This window comes from Bos taurus, chromosome 25 (assembly GCF_002263795.3).
Source record: "Bos taurus isolate L1 Dominette 01449 registration number 42190680 breed Hereford chromosome 25, ARS-UCD2.0, whole genome shotgun sequence".
NCBI classification, from domain to species: domain Eukaryota; kingdom Metazoa; phylum Chordata; class Mammalia; order Artiodactyla; family Bovidae; genus Bos; species Bos taurus.
In genome coordinates this window covers 5,548,078-5,567,388 of record NC_037352.1, presented here as the reverse complement: position 1 = coordinate 5,567,388, position 19,311 = coordinate 5,548,078, and the positions used below count along the sequence as shown (strand labels likewise).

The 19,311-nt window shown below is 44.1% G+C and overlaps 1 protein-coding gene across 9 annotated transcripts in view; it reads right to left on the bottom strand.

The window, feature by feature from the left end:
* The window catches only part of RBFOX1 (RNA binding fox-1 homolog 1), a 2,433,924-nt gene that overhangs the window by 1,072,968 nt on the left and 1,341,645 nt on the right, over window positions 1-19,311 (bottom strand). For all 9 annotated transcript variants that reach the window (XM_024984898.2, XM_059881313.1, XM_059881315.1 and 6 more), the window contains one exon: window positions 791-838. In XM_024984898.2, coding sequence (XP_024840666.1) covers window positions 791-838 — 48 coding nt within the window. The remainder of the gene's footprint in view (window positions 1-790; window positions 839-19,311) is intronic.

The window sequence follows — 19,311 nt, the reverse complement described above, 5'->3', positions numbered from 1 at the left end:
GCATTAAAGGTAAAATTTGATCTGCTTGGACACACTTCTCCACAGAAACTTCTGTGAACTCTTGTCAATAAAGGGAGACCGAAAATATTAAAGGAAAGAACAATTGTCTAGTGGTCGCCTGTCCTGAGCGGGTCCACACAGTGTAACAAGAAGATAAATGGGGGGAAAACTCTAAGATACAAAGCAAATGACCTCCCTTTCCTGTACGCCCCCATGAAACATCACGAGAATGTTTATATGGTATAAAGTCACTGTTCATGTGACTATGTCATGACAGGAATTAGTACAGGCTCTTTTTCAAGCCAAAATGTATAGATCAGATATATATATATATATATATATATATATATATATCAGTTATATTTATTTTCAGGGCACACCCTAAAAAGCCCAAGAGTATACATTCTTCTGTTACATATGCAATGTCCTATAATTCTATATCATATATGGCATATTACACATTAATAATCAACCAAACTATTCAACTAAAATGTGAAATGAGTTAAGGATAAACAGCTATTTTCCTGAAAAGAAGCAGATGACTAAAACAAAAATCAACACAATCTTCTATCTTCAGTGAAGTCGTTAGATCCAACTCAGATTGTAAAGAAAAAAAAAAAAAACCAACAACAGACATTTTAAAATGCAATGGGCTTTAAGTGTCTAAAAACCAAGCACGTGAATCATCTTTGCAAGCCGTCTTCCAGCAAGGCATACCTTCAACACTTGGGTTTAAATCACAGAAATCTTGTTTTGTTTGAAACCAAAAGGATGAAAAATATAGACTTACCTTTCTGTCCTCTATTTCCACACAAGTATTGCAGTCTGCTTTGATATCCTGAGAGGAGGAGAAAAGAAAGGGAGAGAGGACAGGAGTCAGACTTATGGTCAGAAAACGTTTAGTGGTGTCGTTGAAATGCCCTTTAAAATAATAAAAAGCTCATGCTCCTGATGGTTGTTTCTCGAGCCACTGCCCTTTATAGCGCTTTTTAGAAGTATATGCCCTGCTGTTTGCATTAGAGACATATGGATGCCATAGCTAAGCTTTATTGCATGCAGATGTGGGGTGAAGGCAAAGCTATGGATCAGAAATCACAGCAGAGAGTAATGGATGGCTTATAAAATGATGTGCCCACCTCAGACACCTTCCCTTATATCAGCAGAGATTGCCCTTACTGGGAATTAATGTCTCTTGCCCATTCCAGATTTGGGACAGTCAAATCTAGCTTTCTTCAACTCAAAGTCATCACTGTCTGTTTTTAACCCTCCTTCCATGCATCCATCTGTCCAGTCATCCATCCATCCAACTGGTCCATCATCTGTCATCCACCCATCCATCCACTGTCCATTCATCCATCCATTATCCATCCATCATCCATCCATGATGTATCCATCCACAATCCATCATCCATCCATCCATCTAAATATCATCCTTCTATTCATCTATAGGAGAAGGCAATGGCACCCCACTCCAGTACTGTTGCCTGGAAAATCCCATGGATGGAGGAGCCTGGTGGGCTGCAGTCCATGGGGTTGTGAAGAGTCGGACACGACTGAGCGACTACACTTTCACTTTTCACTTTCATGCATTGGAGAGGAAATGGCAACCCACTCCAGTGTTCTTGTCTGGAGAATCCCAGGGACGGTAGAGCCTGGTGGGCTGCCGTCTATGGGGTTGCACAGAGCCAGACACGACTGAAGCGACTTAGCATAGCATAGCATAGCATATTCATCCATATTCATCACATACCTACTTCTTATGCATTTTTCTTGTTGCTTTGGAATGTAAAGATGAAAAAACATGGTTTCAACCCTCAAGGAACTCCCAAGTTACACAAAGAGACACATACACACTCAAGCAATTGTGATATTCATTTACTCATTCAAAAGATATATATTCAGCACCTATTTCTTGCCAAGTCTTGCTCTAGGCATGGAAGACCTAACATATGAAACACAGGAAGGTCCTGCCCTAGTGATGTTCACATTTTGCTGGAAAAGACAGAAAACAAAAAAGAAACATCTATAATGTTTGATATTTAGAAGAAGAAACATTCCATGAAGAGAAATAAATCAGGGAGAAGGGGATGGAATTCAGTCCCTCAGTCAGGAAGATCACTGCAAGAGGAAATGGCAACCCACTCCAGTACTCTTGGCCTGGAAAATCCCATGGACAGAGGAGCCTGGTGGGCTACTCTTTGGGGTCACAAAGAGTACTGAGGACAACTTAGTAACTGAGCATGTAGGGAGTGGGAAATGCTGAGGAAGACTTTAAATTTGAAGAGAGCTGGCAACTGAGGAAAGGCTTGAAGGCAGCTGAGGGATGAGCTATGCTTGTGGCCATCTGGGAAAGAGTATCTCAGAAAAGGAGAGAACATCAGAAGAGGAGAGAACAGGTGCAAAGGCCCTGAGGGGGCGATGGGGCGGATAAGATAAGCGGTGGGAGGTCTCTGTGGCTGGAGGGAAGCCTGTTAGGGAAATAGTGGGAGGTGCATCAGTGAGCAACCACCCAGACTTACTTTTGTTCTTATTGTGAGGGCTTCCCAGATGGCGCTAGTGGTAAGTAACCAACCAGCCAATGCCCCAGATATAGGAGATGTTGGTTTGATCCTTGGGTTGGGAAGATCCCCTGGAGGAGGGCATGGCAACCCACTCCAGTATTCTTGCCTGGAGAATCCCATGGACAGAGGAGCCTGGCGGGCTACAGTCCATAGGGTGGCAAAGAGTTGGACACGACTGAGCGACTGGCACACTTGTGTCTTATTTCGCTCAGCATCATGCCTTCATCCATGCAGTAGTATGTCTCAGGACTTCTTTCCTCTTTGAGGCTGGATTATATTCCACTGTAAGGAGAGACCACATTTTGTCTATCCACTCATCCCCTGGGTAGTCACTGGGTCATCTCCACATTCTGGTTATCACGAATAATGCTGCTATAAACATGGGTGCACACACATCTGTTCAAGTCCCTGCTTTCAGTCCTTTTGTGTATATGTCCAAAAGTTGAACTGCTGAATTACACACTAATTTCAGGGGTAAGTCTTTGAGGAGCCGCCACAGGGTTCTCCACAGTGGCTGCAACATTGTACTCTCCCACAGGCAATGAGCAAGGTTCCAGTCTCTCCACGTCCTTGCCCAGGGCTCATCATTTCCACTCAGAAGGTGTGAAGAGAGAACAGGTATTAGCTGCTTTTTAATTAGTTTATTTTTATTGTTGACTATGGGACTACAAATAGATCCAACCAGTCCATTCTGAAGGAGATCAGCCCTGGGATTTCTTTGGAAGGAATGATGCTAAAGCTGAAACTCCAGTACTTTGGCCACCTCATGTGAAGAGTTGACTCATTGGAAAAGACTCTGATGCTGGGAGGGATTGGGGGCAGGAGGAGAAGGGGAGACAGAGGATGAGATGGCTGGATGGCATCGCTGACTCAATGGACGTGAGTCTGAGTGAACTCCGGGAGTTGGTGATGGACAGGGAGGCCTGGTGTGCTGCGATTCACAGGGTTGCAAAGAGTCAGACACAACTGAGTGACTGAACTGAACTGAACTAAACTGATGCCGGGTCTTTGTCGCTGCAGGCAGGCTTTCCTCTGGTTCTGGCCAGAAGGGCCTTCTCCCCACGGTGGCTGCCCTTGTTGCAGAGACAAGGCTCCAGATGCACAGGCTTCAGCAGTCATGGCTCACGGGCTTAGATGCTCTGCATTATGTGGGACCTTCCCAGACCAGGGACTGAACCAGTGTCCCCTGCGGTGCAAGGCAGGCTCCCAACCATTGTACCAGCAGAGAAGCCTTTAGCTGACTTCTGTTTAAATATAAGAGACAGTTGGGGGCCAAAAATGCAAGTGGGGAGACAAGTGTGGGGGCTGCTGTGGGAATTCAGGTGGAAGATGATGGTGATGGCAAGGGGAGTGATGGGCAGGGGAGGCAGGGAGTCACGGTCAGAGTGTGGACAGATCAGCAGGTGTCCTCCAAGACTGGATGTGGGAGGCGAGGAAAAGATGGGGATCAAGGACTATTGCAAGGTTTCCGGTCTGAGGATGCTAGTAGCGGAGGTGCGGGAGGGGCACGACGGTTGGGGCAGGAAGGTGAAGGGATCTGCAAACAACGGCACCTCTGTTGAATATCAGTGAAGTCCACAGCCCTGTTTATCCTCTCCCTCTTGGGCTGGGATGTTCTGCTGATGTGTCACGAGGACACTGTGGATACAAGTGCAAGGCTATCACCATAGTGATGGATCCAGCACAGCAAACGCTAGGTCCACGTGAATCAAGAGTGGAACCACAGCAGACAATGTCGCGGGCAGAAGACTTTGTTTTCTTTGTAACGGACTATTTTGCTACCAGCAAAGTGGGACAGAACCTGTGAGCAATGAAGGCATGTCCCTTTGGTGCCAGGAACTGTGTGGGATGTTTTTCACACCTGCCTCTAAATTTCCCCAAACGAAACAAGGTTAGGATTACTTAGTGTTTTTTTTGTTTTTTTTTTTTTTTTTTTTTAACTATAGTTGATGTATACTATTATATTAGTTTGAGATGTACAGCATGGTGATTCAGTGATTCTTTTTTTAAAGATCGTACTCCATTAAGATAATGGCTGTAATTCCCTGGGCTATACAACATACCATTGGTGCTTATGTATTATAATACATGTACTTCTTAATCCCGTGTGTCTAATCTGTTCCCCTGCTTTCCTTCTTCCCTTTGGTGGTCATTGGTTCGTTTTCTGTACCTGTGAGTCTGCTTCTGTTTTGCATACATATTCATTTGTATTTTTGTTTTTCTTGTCGCCGTTGTTGTTGTTCAGTCACTCAGTCGTGTCCAACTCTTTGAGACCCCAAGGACTGCAGCATGCCAGGCTTCCATTTCCTTTACCATCTCCTGGAGTTTTCTCAAACTCATGTCCACTGACTCAGTGATGTCATCCAACCATCTCATCCTCTGTCGTCCCCTTCTCCTCCAGCCTTCAATCTTTCCCAGCATCAGGGTCTTTTCCAATGAGTCAGTTCTTCCCATCAGGTGGCCAAAGTATTGGAGCTTCAGCTTCAGCTTCAGCATCAGTCCTTCCAGTGAATATTCAGGACTGATTTCCTTTAGGATGGACTAGTTGGATCTCCTTGCAGTCCAAGGGACTCTCAAGAGTCTTCTCCAACACCACAGTTCAAAAGCATCTATTCTTCGGTGCTCAGCTTTCTTTATGGTCCAACTCTCACATCGATACATGACTACTGGAAAAACCATAGCTTTGACTACATGGACCTTTGTTGGCAAAGTAATGTCTCTGCTTTTTAATATACTGTCTAAGTTGGTCATAACTTTTCTTCCAAGGAGCAAGTGTCTTTTAATTTCACGGCTGCAGTCACCATCTGCAGTGATTTTGGAGCCCCAAAAATAAAGTCTCTCACTGTTTCCATTATTTCCCCCATCTATTTGCCATGAAGTAATGGGACCGGATGCCATGATCTTAGTTTTTTGAATGTTGAGCTGTAAGCCAACTTTTTCATTCTCCTGTTTCACTTTCAAAAAGAGGCTCTTAAGTTCTTCACTTTCTGCCATAAGGGTGGTATTATCTGTGTATCTGAGGTTATTGATATTTCTCCCAGCAATCTTGACTCCAGCTTGTGCTTCATCCAGTCCAGCATTTCACATGAAATGTGAAATGTACCCTTCATATAAGTTAAATAAGCAGGGTGACAATACACAGCCTTGATATACTCCTTTCCCAATTTGAAACAACTCTGTTGTTCGATGTCCTGTTCCAACTGTTACTTCTTGACCTGCATACACATTTCTCAGGAGGTAGGTCAGGTGGTCTGCTATTCCTGTCTCTTGAAGAATTTTCCAGTGATGCTGGAAAATTCTGGTGATGCAAACAGTCAAAGAATTTGGCATAGTCAATAAAGTAGAAGGAGACGTTTTTCTGGAACTCTCTTGCTTTTTCGATGATCCAGCGGATGTTGGCAATTTGATCTATGGTTCCTCTGCCTTTTCTAAATCTAGCTTGAACATCTGGAAGTTCATGGTTCATGTACTGTTGATGCCTGGATTGGAGAATTTTGAGAATAACTTTGCTAGCATATGAGATGAGTGCAATTGTGCGGTAGTTTGAACATTCTTTGGCATTGCCTTTCTTTGGAATTGGAATGAAAATTGACCTTTTCCAGTCCTGTGGCCAAATTTGCTGGCATATTGAGTGCAGCATTTAACAGCATCATCTTTTAGGATTTAAAATAGCTTAGCTGGAATTCCATCACCTCCACTAGCTTTGTCCATAGTGATGCTTCCTAAGGCCCACTTGACTTCACATTCCAGGATGTCTGACTCTAGGTGAGTGATCACACCATTGTGGTTATCTGGTTCAAGAAGATCTTGTTTGTACAGTTCTTCTGTGTATTCTTACTACCTCTTCTTAATATCTTCAGCTTCTGTTATGTCCATACCATTTCTGTCCTTTATTGCTGCAAATGACATTATCTTTCTCTTTTTATGGCTGAGTAGTATTCCATTGTATTATATACATTGTATTATATTATATACACATATTATATACATTGTACATTATATACATTGTATTACACACACACACACACACACACACACACACACACACGCACATATACTTACACAGAGATCCTGAATCAGAACCCACATTTTAAAAAGTGTTGTGGACAGAATGGTTGTATCTCCCAAATGCATAGTTTGAAGCCCTTGAACCCCAAGTTGGCTGTCTTTAGAGATGGGCCTTTAAAAACATAATTAAGGTTCAATGAAGTTGTAAGGATGGGGTCCTCATTTAATAGGATTAGTGCCCTTATAAGAAGAGTCACTCAAGCTTCAATACTTTGGCCACTGGATGTGAAGAGCTGACTCACTGGAAAAGACCCTGATGCCGGGAAAGATTGAGAGTAGGAGGAGAAGGGGGTGGCAGAGGATGAGATGGTTGGATGGCATCACCGACTGAATGGACATGAGTTTGAGAAAACTCCGAGAGATAGAGAAGGACAGGGAAGCCTGGCCTGCTGCAGTCCATGGGGTCACAAAGAGTCAGACACGACTTACCAACTGAACACCGACAAGAAGAGGCACTGGAGGGAAGATATCAGAGAGCTTCTCTAATCTCTCTGCACTCATGAACCAAGAAGAGGCCACACGTGGACATATCGAGAAGATGTCATCTGCTTGTCAGGAAGAGAGTGCCCACCAGAACTTGACTATACTAACACCCTGCTCTGGGACCTTCAGCCTCCAGACCTTCAGCAAAATAAATTCCAGTTGTTTAACCACCAGTCAGATTAAGACAGTGAGATACCCCGGATGATCTGAGAAGCACAGTCGGAGGACATGGACTCACGCTTTTCCCACTCAGACTCCTAATTTAACAGCTGAGGTCTCCGACTGACCTTGCAGGCAGAGGAGTGCCCTGCTTCCCACTGAGAATTCTGTTTGAAGTCATCCTCTAAGGCCATGGTCCCAACCATTTTTGCACCAGGAACAGGTTTCATGGAAGACAATGTTTCCAGGGATGGGGGGTGAGGAAGAATGTTTTCAGGATGATTCAAGGGTATTGCATTTATTTCTGTTATTATGACATCAGCTGCAACTCAGATCACCAGGCATTAGATACTGGAGGTTAGGACCCTACTCTAAGGAACATGAAGAGAAAGTAGAGATTAGTTTGGTATGGGAGAGATGAAAGTGTAGATTGTTAAACCTCAGAGATATCATCTTGAAAACAGGCAGGCAAAAGCAGTTCCCTGCCTGTTTGATGCTATTCTGACCAGGGGAAGCTCGCGTTTTCTTCCTCAAATGAAAATATGATGAGTTTGCAAGGATGAATCCATATCCGATTTTGATTTACCCACACAGAAATGGCAGGTGTTAATCAACTAAGGAACAAAATCAATAAACCCAAGGCAGGGTTTTTTTTTTTTTTTAAATCTGCCACCAAGGACCATGCCAGGGACAGATAAAAGCCATCTGGCAAGATCCAAGCTCTTGCCATTTCCTGAAGATTATTCAATTTATTCTTGTCAGGATTAATTTACTTAAGCCCACGCTGGAATTTTTATTTAGATGATACTGTTGGTTTGTCATCTGCTGCAGAACATCGCGGGAGGCACCCCAGGGGACATGCAGTTGCTTCTGAACAATGTTGGACTCAAATTGGAAAAATGTCACTTTGGCGGGAACAAATTACGGTTCAGATCGCTCAGCGGAGAGTGGGTGTCTGCAGACTGCGGGCTTTGACCTGACCTTTTCCAAGCCGGAGGAGTTGAGGAAGTACTTTGATGGCTTCGCTTGGGGGAACAGATCAAGTGCTCAAGTGTTAAGTATGAATCTGTAGCCCTAGACTCATCACCAACCATCAATTTCCCTAGAGGAGTCAGCCATGCTTCTTGCGGTACCTGGGAAACCCTGAACAGTGTTGAACTGCCAAAGTAGATGGAAACCCACATTTGCTATGGTTTCATGAAGCTTGGATCCATATCACTGGGCTCCCCCAGCAGTGACTCAGTTCTCTGCTTGTAAAATAAAGGTAATAATAACAGCTGCTTCCCTTGTTGTGAGGCATATCGGCCATGGTTTCAGACGACGGTAAGCCATCAAGACCCGTTAGCTATCGTCAGTGGCCTTTGCTGAACGTCTTTGGGAGACCCGGTTCTGAGTGGAGTCCCTGAGAACTTCAAAAACAGTTCTATTTTTAAAGTTTTCTCTCCAGAGGCTTCTGAGTTCCTCTGGCTTTCAGACATCAAAGCGCGAGCGTGTCTGTTCTTTTCAGAAGCTGTTTCATCTCCCGAGAGATATTTCTTTTCTTCTGCATTTCTCGTGCCAGTTCTTTCTGACGATTTTTGTAGGTCAGGGTTATTTCTGTCTGCCGTGCAGGAGCACCATCGTCCTGCATCGCGGATCAGCATCATGCAGGGCTCCGAAGACCCTGGAAGGCAAAGGTCTCGGCGAGTAGGTGGAGAGACACCCCGGCCAGTGAGATTCTGGAGGCCTCGGGAGACTTAGAAGCTAGGAGCCTGTAGGGGGCTCCCCAGGTGGCATTAGTGGTAAAGAACCTGCCTGCCAGTGCAGGAGACATGAGATGAGAGTTCAAGCCCTAGGTCAGGAAGATTGGGGCATGGCAACCCACTCCAGTGTCCTTGCCTGGAGAATCCCATGGACAGAGGAGTCTAAACAACAGCAATCCTGGGGATCACTTTCACTCTCAAGAGCTGTTACGCCCAGGGTCCCCTGTGTTTTCAGAGTCCAGCGCCTGGAACTGTCCTAAAAATGGATGATTTCAGTTATTAATACTGGAAGGGCAATGGAAAGGAAAGAGCAGGGCCCTTATATCTTACGTAAGAGCTGTTGTCGTCTAGCTGCTAGGCCGTAACTGACTCTCTTTGCGACCCCATAGACTGCAGCCCCGCCAGGCTCCTCTGTCCATGGGACTCTCCAGGCAGGAACACTGGAGCAGTTTGCCATTTCCTTCTCCAGGAGATCCTGCCCCAGGGATCAAATCTACATCTCTTACATTTCCTGCATTGGCAGGTGGTTTCTTTACCAATGAGTCACCTGGGAAGCCCATGTAAGGGTTAAGTAAGGCTAATATATTGTTGATACACCATAATTCTCCTGGACTTGGATACAAAGTCCCAGAGTTTTTAAGGGAAATACCTGCAGCTCAAGTCATCTCTTGGGAGCTGGGGAAAACACAGCCAAAGACTCAGCTGACAAGTCCAAACAGGGCTTATGATCAACTGCTCTTATGAATGGAAGAAATCCAAGTGTTTTGTTCTTTCTTTTCAAACAGAAAATAAATGCTATGGCCAGACAGTTTAGAGCACGGAAAAGCAATGCGTTACATCATCGTAGTCCAAAAAAGAATTCAAAAGTGCATTTAAAATTCTGAATCAACGTTACAGGAGGAGGAGGGGCGATAGTTTTCCTTCTACCTTCCTAGGATCTTGGCTGAAACTCCCAGTAACAAAGACGGATGACAAGAGGAAAAGAAACACAGTGAGTCTCCTACAGATGAGTGAACTTTCAAAGACGGGAACACGCGTGCTCATGACCAGTCACGTGAGGTGGTTCGCGTGTTCAGTGTACATTGTCACGTGTGTGCATCCTCCCCCAGCAGTTGTGTCTTTGTGTACTTTAGTGCCTTGTACTGTATAGAGCACAGTAGTATGTGATCTTTATTTCCAGCCCAGGATGTCCAGAAGCAGTTGTACAAGCAGCAGAGATGGAGGCGGTACTGCGAGCAAGCGCCAAGAGTCAGAGGCCCAGAGAAACGACCGAGAGCAACAAGAAGGAGGAGGAACCGCAGACCCGGACGAGGGTCAGGATGCAGGAAACGGTACCGGCTTTTTCTTTATTTGAGCGGGCACTGTTAGAGCTTGCGGCTCAGGATTTGAAGGGGGAAGGGTGCACGAAGGCTGCGTCGGCCATCCAGAACGCAACCCCGTGCTACTGTGTCATCTACGGGGAGAAAAAAAGCCCCGCTGCCCAGACCTCACCGAATTGTTTTCTTCAAGGGGGTAGATGGAGTTGAACCCAGCGAGGAACCGGAAGCCCTGCCACCCATGTCAGGCGTGAGTGAAACCGCAGCTCGCCCTCCGTCCCGTGTTGCTGATGGTCCTTCGGCTCCACCGTGTCCCAGCCCCTCTCCTCCGACCTCCTCCTTGCCTGTTCACTCCACGCCGGCCCCTGTATGCCAGCTGCTGTACTGGACTATGGTGCTACTCAAGAGCCTATACTGTTTTTCTTTATTATTATTATTTTTTAACGTAGCATTTATGTGACAACTATTCACTACTCTGAACTATTATGGTTCTACAAAGCTGGCTGTCAGTTGAGCACCTAGGCTAACTTGGTTGGACTTATGGACAAATTGGACTTCTGAACGCACTCTGGGGATGGAACTTGTTCGCATGTGGAGGATTGACTAGAAGGCTTTTTTCCTGTTTGCCTCCTGTACACAGGGGAGAGACCCAGGAAAAGTAACTGCCAGAAGTGGCCCATCCACCCCCTGAAGGACTGTCTTCAGCCAAAGATAAAAGGCCTTAGGGTTGGGATGGTGGTTACCAGGGAAGCGCAGTAAACAAGGGTGTGCCTGTGATGGAGACCTAAGCTCTTGCCTTCTCCCGGACAAGGGTTTCTAAAGACTTAGAGTCCTCCTTCTCTATGGAGATGGAGATACCTTTACAAATGGAGATTTTTCTTTTTCCCCTGGAAATACAAATCTCCCTCTCAAAAAGCCAGCTTCTGCACTGTTTTCAGAGATACTCCAGTATCTGCAGCTTCTCAAAAATAACCATCCCCCAATAAGCCTCCAACACTTTGGCCACCTGATGCGAAGAGCTGACTCACTGGAAAAGACCCTGATGCTGGGAAAGATTGAAGGCAGGGGGAGAAGTGGGCACCAGAGGATGAGATGGTTGGATGGCATCACCAACTCGGTGGACATGAATTTGAGCAAACTCTGGGACATAGTGAAGGACAGGGAATCCTGGTATGCTGCAGTCCATAGGGCCGCAAATAGTCGTACATGACTTAGCAACTGAACAACAGCAACAATAATCCTTCTGGCAAGGAAGCAAATTTGGGCATGGTATAGTCTCTTCCCTTTTATTTATAAATGGTTTCCTTCCAAATAGCATTTTTTCCCCAAGAGCTTGGACACGTGCTGTTCTGAACATTACAATTATTTCTAGTTTAAAAGAAGCCAACCAGTTATGAGTTCAGCATCTAGCATTTAGAACATTATTGGTGATTTATTGCAACCTGAGTCTTTAATTGTTTTGACCTCCACAAAGACTCAGATTTCGAAAATAACTATAAGTGATAAGGACCACTGGCTCAATGTTTCCATTTTACAGAAGAGAAAAAAACAGTATCAAAGAGAGAGAGGGTGGGGAATTGGCTTTGATGATTTGAGATAAGAGGGGTTGAAATCCATCTGGTCTACCAGTTTTGTATTTTAGACTTTCCTCAATAACATATACTGTCCTGGAATCCAAATATTTAAATCAATGTTCTAAATTTAATTGCCTTATTTAAAGAAGATTCTGCCCTACTTAAAAAAAAAGAAGAGAGTTGGTGCAAGTAAGATATCATGTGTTTCTTTCAGTTGAACGCCTCAGTCTGTATTCACTCAACTCCAAGGACTAAGACAAGGATAAGGACACTGGAGTACATGAAGATTGTGTACACAACGTTCACAAGAAGATCAGTACACAACATTCACACTGACATATTGTACCCACTTCTTAACATCTCCATTCACAAATTTACTCAGCCCCTGCAATATCAGATATGGCCAGCAGATGGCAGCAAATAACCATGCAAAATATCAAAAGCGCCAAGCACTATACCAGAACATCAAATTCACTGGGTCTATAAACTTCTTGAAATATCACAATCTTTCTGCTCCCTCAAAACTTAAGCCTCAAATGACTATGTGCTTTAATTAATAAGCCTTAATTATTTGCCAGGAATGTGATCATTTGAGGAGGCGTTTTATTAGTATGTGTTTAAGGTTCTGTGTTTCAAGGTACAGGATATTCTGAAAGCACTAAGACTTCCATTTAAGCCTGAACAAGACTGAGAATTTAAGAGTTATTTCTCCTGAAATAATACAAATGGCAGAAGTGCATGTAAACTAAAGATCTCAACATAAATCCATTGAACCAAGACAGTAGCCAGGTCAGAAATCAATAGTGTTAAATTTATAAACATTTGGAGGAATTTTAAGGGGGGGTTCTTTTGGGAGACAGCAGCAAAGTCCACAGAGATATTTGCAAACCTGGCTCTTATGCAAATAAAGATAGGAGGGAATTCATCTTGGAACTCAACTTCTTTGAGAATTACACCTTCAGCCCCACAAATTACTTTGTTCTCTTCATTCTATGCTCTTTGCAGCTTGGTTATCAGGGGAGGAGAGCAAGTTGGCAGAAGCTTGGCAACACAGGGCTGCTGGCTCAGCACAATTAAATTTGATACCGTGGAAGGCAGCCCCCTCTCAGGTAGGAGCAATATGTCACAGAGGTGAGCTCAAACCCAGGGTCTGTTTGCAGATAACAGTTATGCATTGGCATCACAGCAGGAGTTTAATGAGAGCGCTTTTAATTAACTGTAAAAGTAATTACCCATATTAGATGTAAATCACACTTGTTTTTACATGAGGTGAATAATTTCAGTGCAGCTTTTAAGAATAATACTTCTGGAGGAGCTGTCAGCTGCAAACTCTTAACAAGTCTGCTTAAAAACAGGATGGAAAAGAAAAATGCCATCCCCGGAAGCCCAGGATTGTCACCTGGCTTCTGTCGGCTCTGTTGTTTCTCTTTGCATTCATATCAAGACCCAGCATCGAAACACATCCTCTCTATAGCTGTACAGTCAGAGAAGCACCCCAGCAAAAGGTTTTCTTGGTGGGGTTCATTTTTTACTTTTGGCCCACTGGATAATCCCCAGCTTCCCTGGGGCTTCCCTGGTGGTTCAGTGGTACAGAATCCACCTGCAATGCAGGAGTCCCACGTTCGATCCCTGTATTAGGAAGATCCTCTGGAGAAGGAAATGGCAACCCACTGCAGTATGCTTGCCTGAGAAATCTCACAGACAGAGGAGCCCGGCAGGCTACAGTCCATGGGGTCACAGGAGTCAGACATGACTGAGCGACTAAACCCACACGATCCCCTGCACTTCCGGGGCTGGGCTTTTGTGAATAATAAATGGATGGAGCCAAAATAGGAATTAGAGGGAAGATGAAGAGAGGTAACTGGCCGGTGGGGGGTGCCTTCCATGAACTAAAGTGAATGCTGTCCAAAGAACATAACAGATTACTGAGGAGGAAGAACGTGTTTACAGCGATCCCAGTGCTGTTCACGGATTGCCATTGGACTTGAAAGTTCCAGGGATGAACTTCTGATGAGAACAGATGTCTGCATGACCAACACCAAAACAAGAAGTCAGCCTCCCTGGTATTTATAAATAGCATGAGAAAACGACAGAGGTCAGTGTTGAGTGGGACTGAAGGTGAAACCAGATGCTTTGGCTGGAGAACTGTGCTATGGACATCAACCACTCTGTGGGCTCTGGAAATTCCCCTAAGAAAAGAGAGGGTCCCTGGGTTTCCCAGGTGGTACTAGTGTTAAAGAACCCACCTGCCAATGCAGGAGATGTGGGTTTGATCCCTGGTCAGGAAGATTCCCTGGAGAAGGGCATGGCAACCCACTCCAGTATTCTTCCTTGGAGAACCCCATAGACAGAGGAGCCTGGTGGGCTGCAGTCCATGGGGTCGCAAAGAGTCAGACATGACTGAAGCAACTTAGCACGCACGCTCTCACGCAGCGAACTTCCTATCTGAACTGCAGTGAAGCATAAACAGCTAGCATAGAGTTTGCAAATACAAAATTACCGGGTAATTATTTATATTTTGATAGGCACCTTCATTAAGGGATTTGAGGATGCAATTATCAAATTGAAGTTTAGAGCACTCCAGTGAGGCAACTTTACAGAAGACAAGGAAAGTCAGGATGCAGACAGACGAGTTTACACCCCTCTTATCAGCCAGCAGCTTGGTAGCCGGTCAGGTCCCTTTTAAAAAGACACTCGGTCTTCTGCTTGAATAGTGTGTCTGCTGTGGAGATTATCTTCCCGTCTATAGTCTCCTTTGGGTTGCTGCTGCTGAGTTGTTATTGATGTTTGCTTTTACGCTTTGCCTTAAAATGGCCCCTAGAGGGCGCTAGAGCAGGAGATACTCTGGTCTGATAAGATACCCAGAGAACTCCTCTGGTTCAAGGTAAACTAAGAGAGGAGCCAGAGCTGGAACCTGCATGTCCCATGGGGAGCTTTTATTTCCTTCTACGGAGCCACCATGTTTTCTCCTATTTTTGTTGTTTGGTCGTTAAGTCATATCCGAATCTGCGACCCCGCGGATGACTCTGACCATGGAATTCTTCAGGCAAGAATATTGGAGTGGGTTGCCGTTTCCTTCTGCAGGGGATCTTCCAGAATCTTCCAGGGATCAAACCTATGTCTCCTGCATTGGCAAGTGGCTTCTTTACCTCTGAGTCACTGGGGAAGCCCCAGGGTTAGCATTAAGTGAGATAAAAATATGTAAAGAAATGTCACGTAGTTAGGGGTGAAAAATGCTTGTTATTAGAGTTGCAATTTAAAATTTCATTATCTTTATCTATGTTCATTGCCTACTATCCTGTACATTATATACCAAAGAGGAGCAGAATCAGCCACCCCAAAGGGTGCCATGTTAGCATACTGATTACTTGAATTAAAGTTCCTTAAGAAGCAGCCAGTGATCTTCCTTTGTCCCTTGAAAGCAGGAAATAAGTCTCCCATGTGAAAGGCACCCTCCCTGCACCAGGAGGGTAGACAGCAGCCTTGTTACCAGAGACACAGAATTCAGGGTCAAGAAAGCTGTGTCAACAAACCTCCTCACTACCTCAGTAACTTACCACCCCAAGCCCAAACTTATTCAACTTGTCTGTTCTTCACAAACGTGGTGTTTTTTGCCTAAAAGTTATGAAAGCTGCCTGCTTTGGTCAGGTCTTTGAAACTCACATATTAATGAGCATCCATGTTGGTCACTCAGTCGTGTCTGATTCTTCACGACCCCATGGACTGTAGCTCGCCAGGCTCTTCTGTCCATGGGGATGCTCCAGGTAAGAATACTGGGGTTGGTTGCCATGTCCTTCTCCAGGGGATCTTCCAGACCCGGGGATCAAACCTGAGTCTCCTGCATTACAGGCAGATTCTTTACCATCTGAGTCACCAGGAAAACCCCTAGGAGCACCCATGGGTATGAAACTAATTTTTTTTCTCTAATTAATCTGTTTTTAGGGTCAATTAATTATTAGGATGGGCTTCCCCAATGGCTCAGATGGTAGAGAGTCTGCCTGCAATGTGGGAGACCTGGGTTTAATCTCTGGGTCAGGAAGATCCCCTGGAGAAGATCTCCTGGAGAAATATTAGGATATTCAAGATCTGAGAAGGGAAGAAAGGAAAGGTTTGGGCATCAAGTATGGGCATCAAGACAGGGCTCCTCACAGGCGAGACTCTGTTCCCTCTAAGGACACTGCATCTGAGAGCCCTGGGCCCCTCAACAAGTCTGGGCAGAAGGTAAGAATTCTGACCAGCTCCGTCTCCTGGATCTCTGCCTACAGGTCCCGGTGGAAGCAAGAGTGGCACAGGTCCTGTCCTTTTTCTAAATTGAAATTAGCAGGAGAGAATGTCTGAGTGAACTGATTCCTGGGTTCCAGTGATGTTGGTCAAGAATAGTCATGAATACTCTTGTTTTGTGTTCATCACTTTCCTCCCAGAGACAGTCAATGTTTTCCTTGGTCTCCGCCTTTGGTATCAATTGTCACATGGGGGAAAAACCACACAGAACACAAGTGTAGACTGCTGTATGCACAGGTCCTCCCTGGGCCAGCATTTGTTGGGACAGACTTTGCTGCGAGTCCTCAATCTAAAATCAGATGAGGGGGCTTCCCTGGTGGTCCAGGGGTCAAGTGTCCACCTGTAAATGCAGGGGAGTACGGTTTTGATCCCTGGTCTGGGAAGACCCCACATGTTGTGGAGCAACTAAGCCCATGTGCCGCCAACTATTGAGCCCAAACGCCCTAGAGCCTGCACTCTGCAACAAGGGAAGCCACTGCAGTGGGAAGCCCGCACCAGCAATGAAGAGTAGCCCCTGCTCATCGCAACTAGAGAAAGCCCGCATGCATTCAGCTGCCTGTTTTAACTTCCCTTTCCTTACGAGATTCTGCAAAAGACACACCAGCCAGATCTCCAGATCCAGGCTATACAAGTCGTTCATGTGAATGCTGAAACATAGGGAGTGGGTTGGGTAGACACACCCAGGAGGGACAGGGGGCTCCATTACTGGGCTTTTCCACCAGGCTCTGCTAGCTCCAGGCCCTTCTCTACAGTGTCCGTCATGGATGGATCATTGAGCCCCACCCAAAGAAGGCACATTCTCCGGAGAGCAGCAGATCGTGTAAATTACAAAGCCCTTTTCCTTCCACTTTTAGAGGATCCTGCGAATTTAAGAGGAAAAAGAAAGCTTAAAGCTGTTCACAGCCTCCCTCACAGAAGAAATAGACGGCCAGAAATTCTCCCAGACCCTCCAGCAAATGACCAGGAAATGGCGCAGATGGAGGCTGGCTCTGGGGCGCTGATAGGAACATTAGCTCAGCCGTTCCCCTCTGCAGCAGACTGGTCTCAAGTTAAATTGTGCACTCAGAGAGAAGAACACGTGAACACCTTTGTTGAACGCATCATATGGTCCTTTCAAAGGCCCACTGCACTAAACCCCGAAGCTCTGGAACATATAAATCTTTTAATTTCTGCCTTAGAGAAATTTTTCTCCCTGATATGAAAGGCAGAATTCAATACAGTGTGGTTGAGTGGCTAGTCTAACGCTAAGCATTATAATGAAGGCAGCTACGGGATTCTTTGAAGAGAGCTCAGAGGAATGCAAGAGAAAAAGAGTAGAAATGAGCAATTCTTGATTTGCAACAAAAGCATAACTCTGAAAACAACTCAGAGTCCACTGAAATCTTTTTTTTTTTCCCCTTGGCTGCATCGCCTGGCATGTGGAACTTCCCCAACCAGGGATCGAACCCACGCCCCCTGTATTGGAAGCATAGAGTCTTAACCACTGTACCATCAAGAAAGTGCTCAAATCCTTTCTTATTCACCTTCAGACATTGCAACAAACAAACAAACAAACAAACCAGGACACCGAAATTGCAATTGTCCTGCACTTAAGAAGGGAGAATTTAAATAGTAATTATTCTAGATTTTTGATAATATATGAATATACTCCAAAATGACTAGAAGGAAGCTTGCACTTTTCCCCCCTCTCTGTCCCTTGAAGTTGCAAATCTTTTCAGGTCTTTCCAATGGAAACTGTCCAGGAAGTATCTAAAACTATAGCCACATTCACCTGAGACTGAAGAGAGATAAAAGGGAAAGAGTTTTTGTTTTGCTTTGCTTTTAATACAAGTTGTTACAAAGACTCTCTTGCCCACAGCTTCTATAAAATCACTTATAAAGGACAAATACAAATTATAAGTGTTTTCTCTACAAATATTAGTTAACTTATCAAACTGTTCATTTATAAGCTAGTGAATTCTGCAAGATGATATCCATCTCCTGTCTAAACTTTTAGAACAAAAACTTTCAGGTCTCTGTGTCTGTGTTTATGTATGTCTATAAATGAATAATATAATCTATATGTTTCTACTTGTAGACAGCACTGACAAAATTAATGTGTAAAGAGCTCTATATAACTGGTTTAAACACAAATAGGTGTTTATCAAAGTAAATATTCTAAACCTCAGCAAATAACAGAAACTAACCCAAATGTTTTTCAAGTTTGCATGGTGTAGAATAATTTTCGGTAAATAAAAGCTAATTTAAGTCTGTGGGATTAATGAATGCAGACATGTCTCTAGTTTTATCCCCATTAAGTATAATACTTTTATTCTAACTAGGTTTCCTAAAAAGTCTTATAAGTCCATGGTATCCCTGTTACAAAATTTTTCAGCAAGAAAAATAGCTTGAGATGATGCTGGCTTTGTCTAGTGTCTCATGAAAAGTTTGTGGGCCATCCAAACCTGATTGTTGGAAGCAAATAGTTTAGATAGATGTAAGTAAGATAAGAGATTTTAGGTGGACTTCTCAGTGATAATTATGCTTTATGATATCTATACATTATAAATAGCTTTCCCATATCTGTTGGTAATTGAAAACCTTAAAAGATTCCCAAGTTAAATGATGGGAATTCATTGAGTATCTAGATCACTTACAAATGATATGAAATACAGAAACATCAATTATTAAACATGGTTAATCCACTTTGGGTCTCTTATTACTGAGTACCTAAAGATACTTGGATCTGTCAGAGAACATTTCTGGGGCTACATCTTTTGAAAAGTGTACTATGAGGAAGCATATGTTTTAAAAATTATTAAATATATTTATAAACTGGACAATTGAAAGGATGCTGGTACAACAGATAGTTCACAACTCTTTTCTTTAGAAGTTAAGGTTTTTAAGGGTTAAAAATATTAATATATGTAATTACAATTACCAGAAAATATAAGGGAAACATCTCTGTGTGCAAGGAAAACAGAATGCCTGTTTTTAGTAAGAGAGGTTATGAGAAATAAAGATGCATTTTTTTGTTGAGGGAAAAGAAAGAAATTTTGCCCTAAAGTGAGGCTGGTTATTTCAGAATGGAAAAGAGGAAAATCTGAATGTAGAAAAGAAAGCTATAGAAGGCTTATGAAAAAAGGAC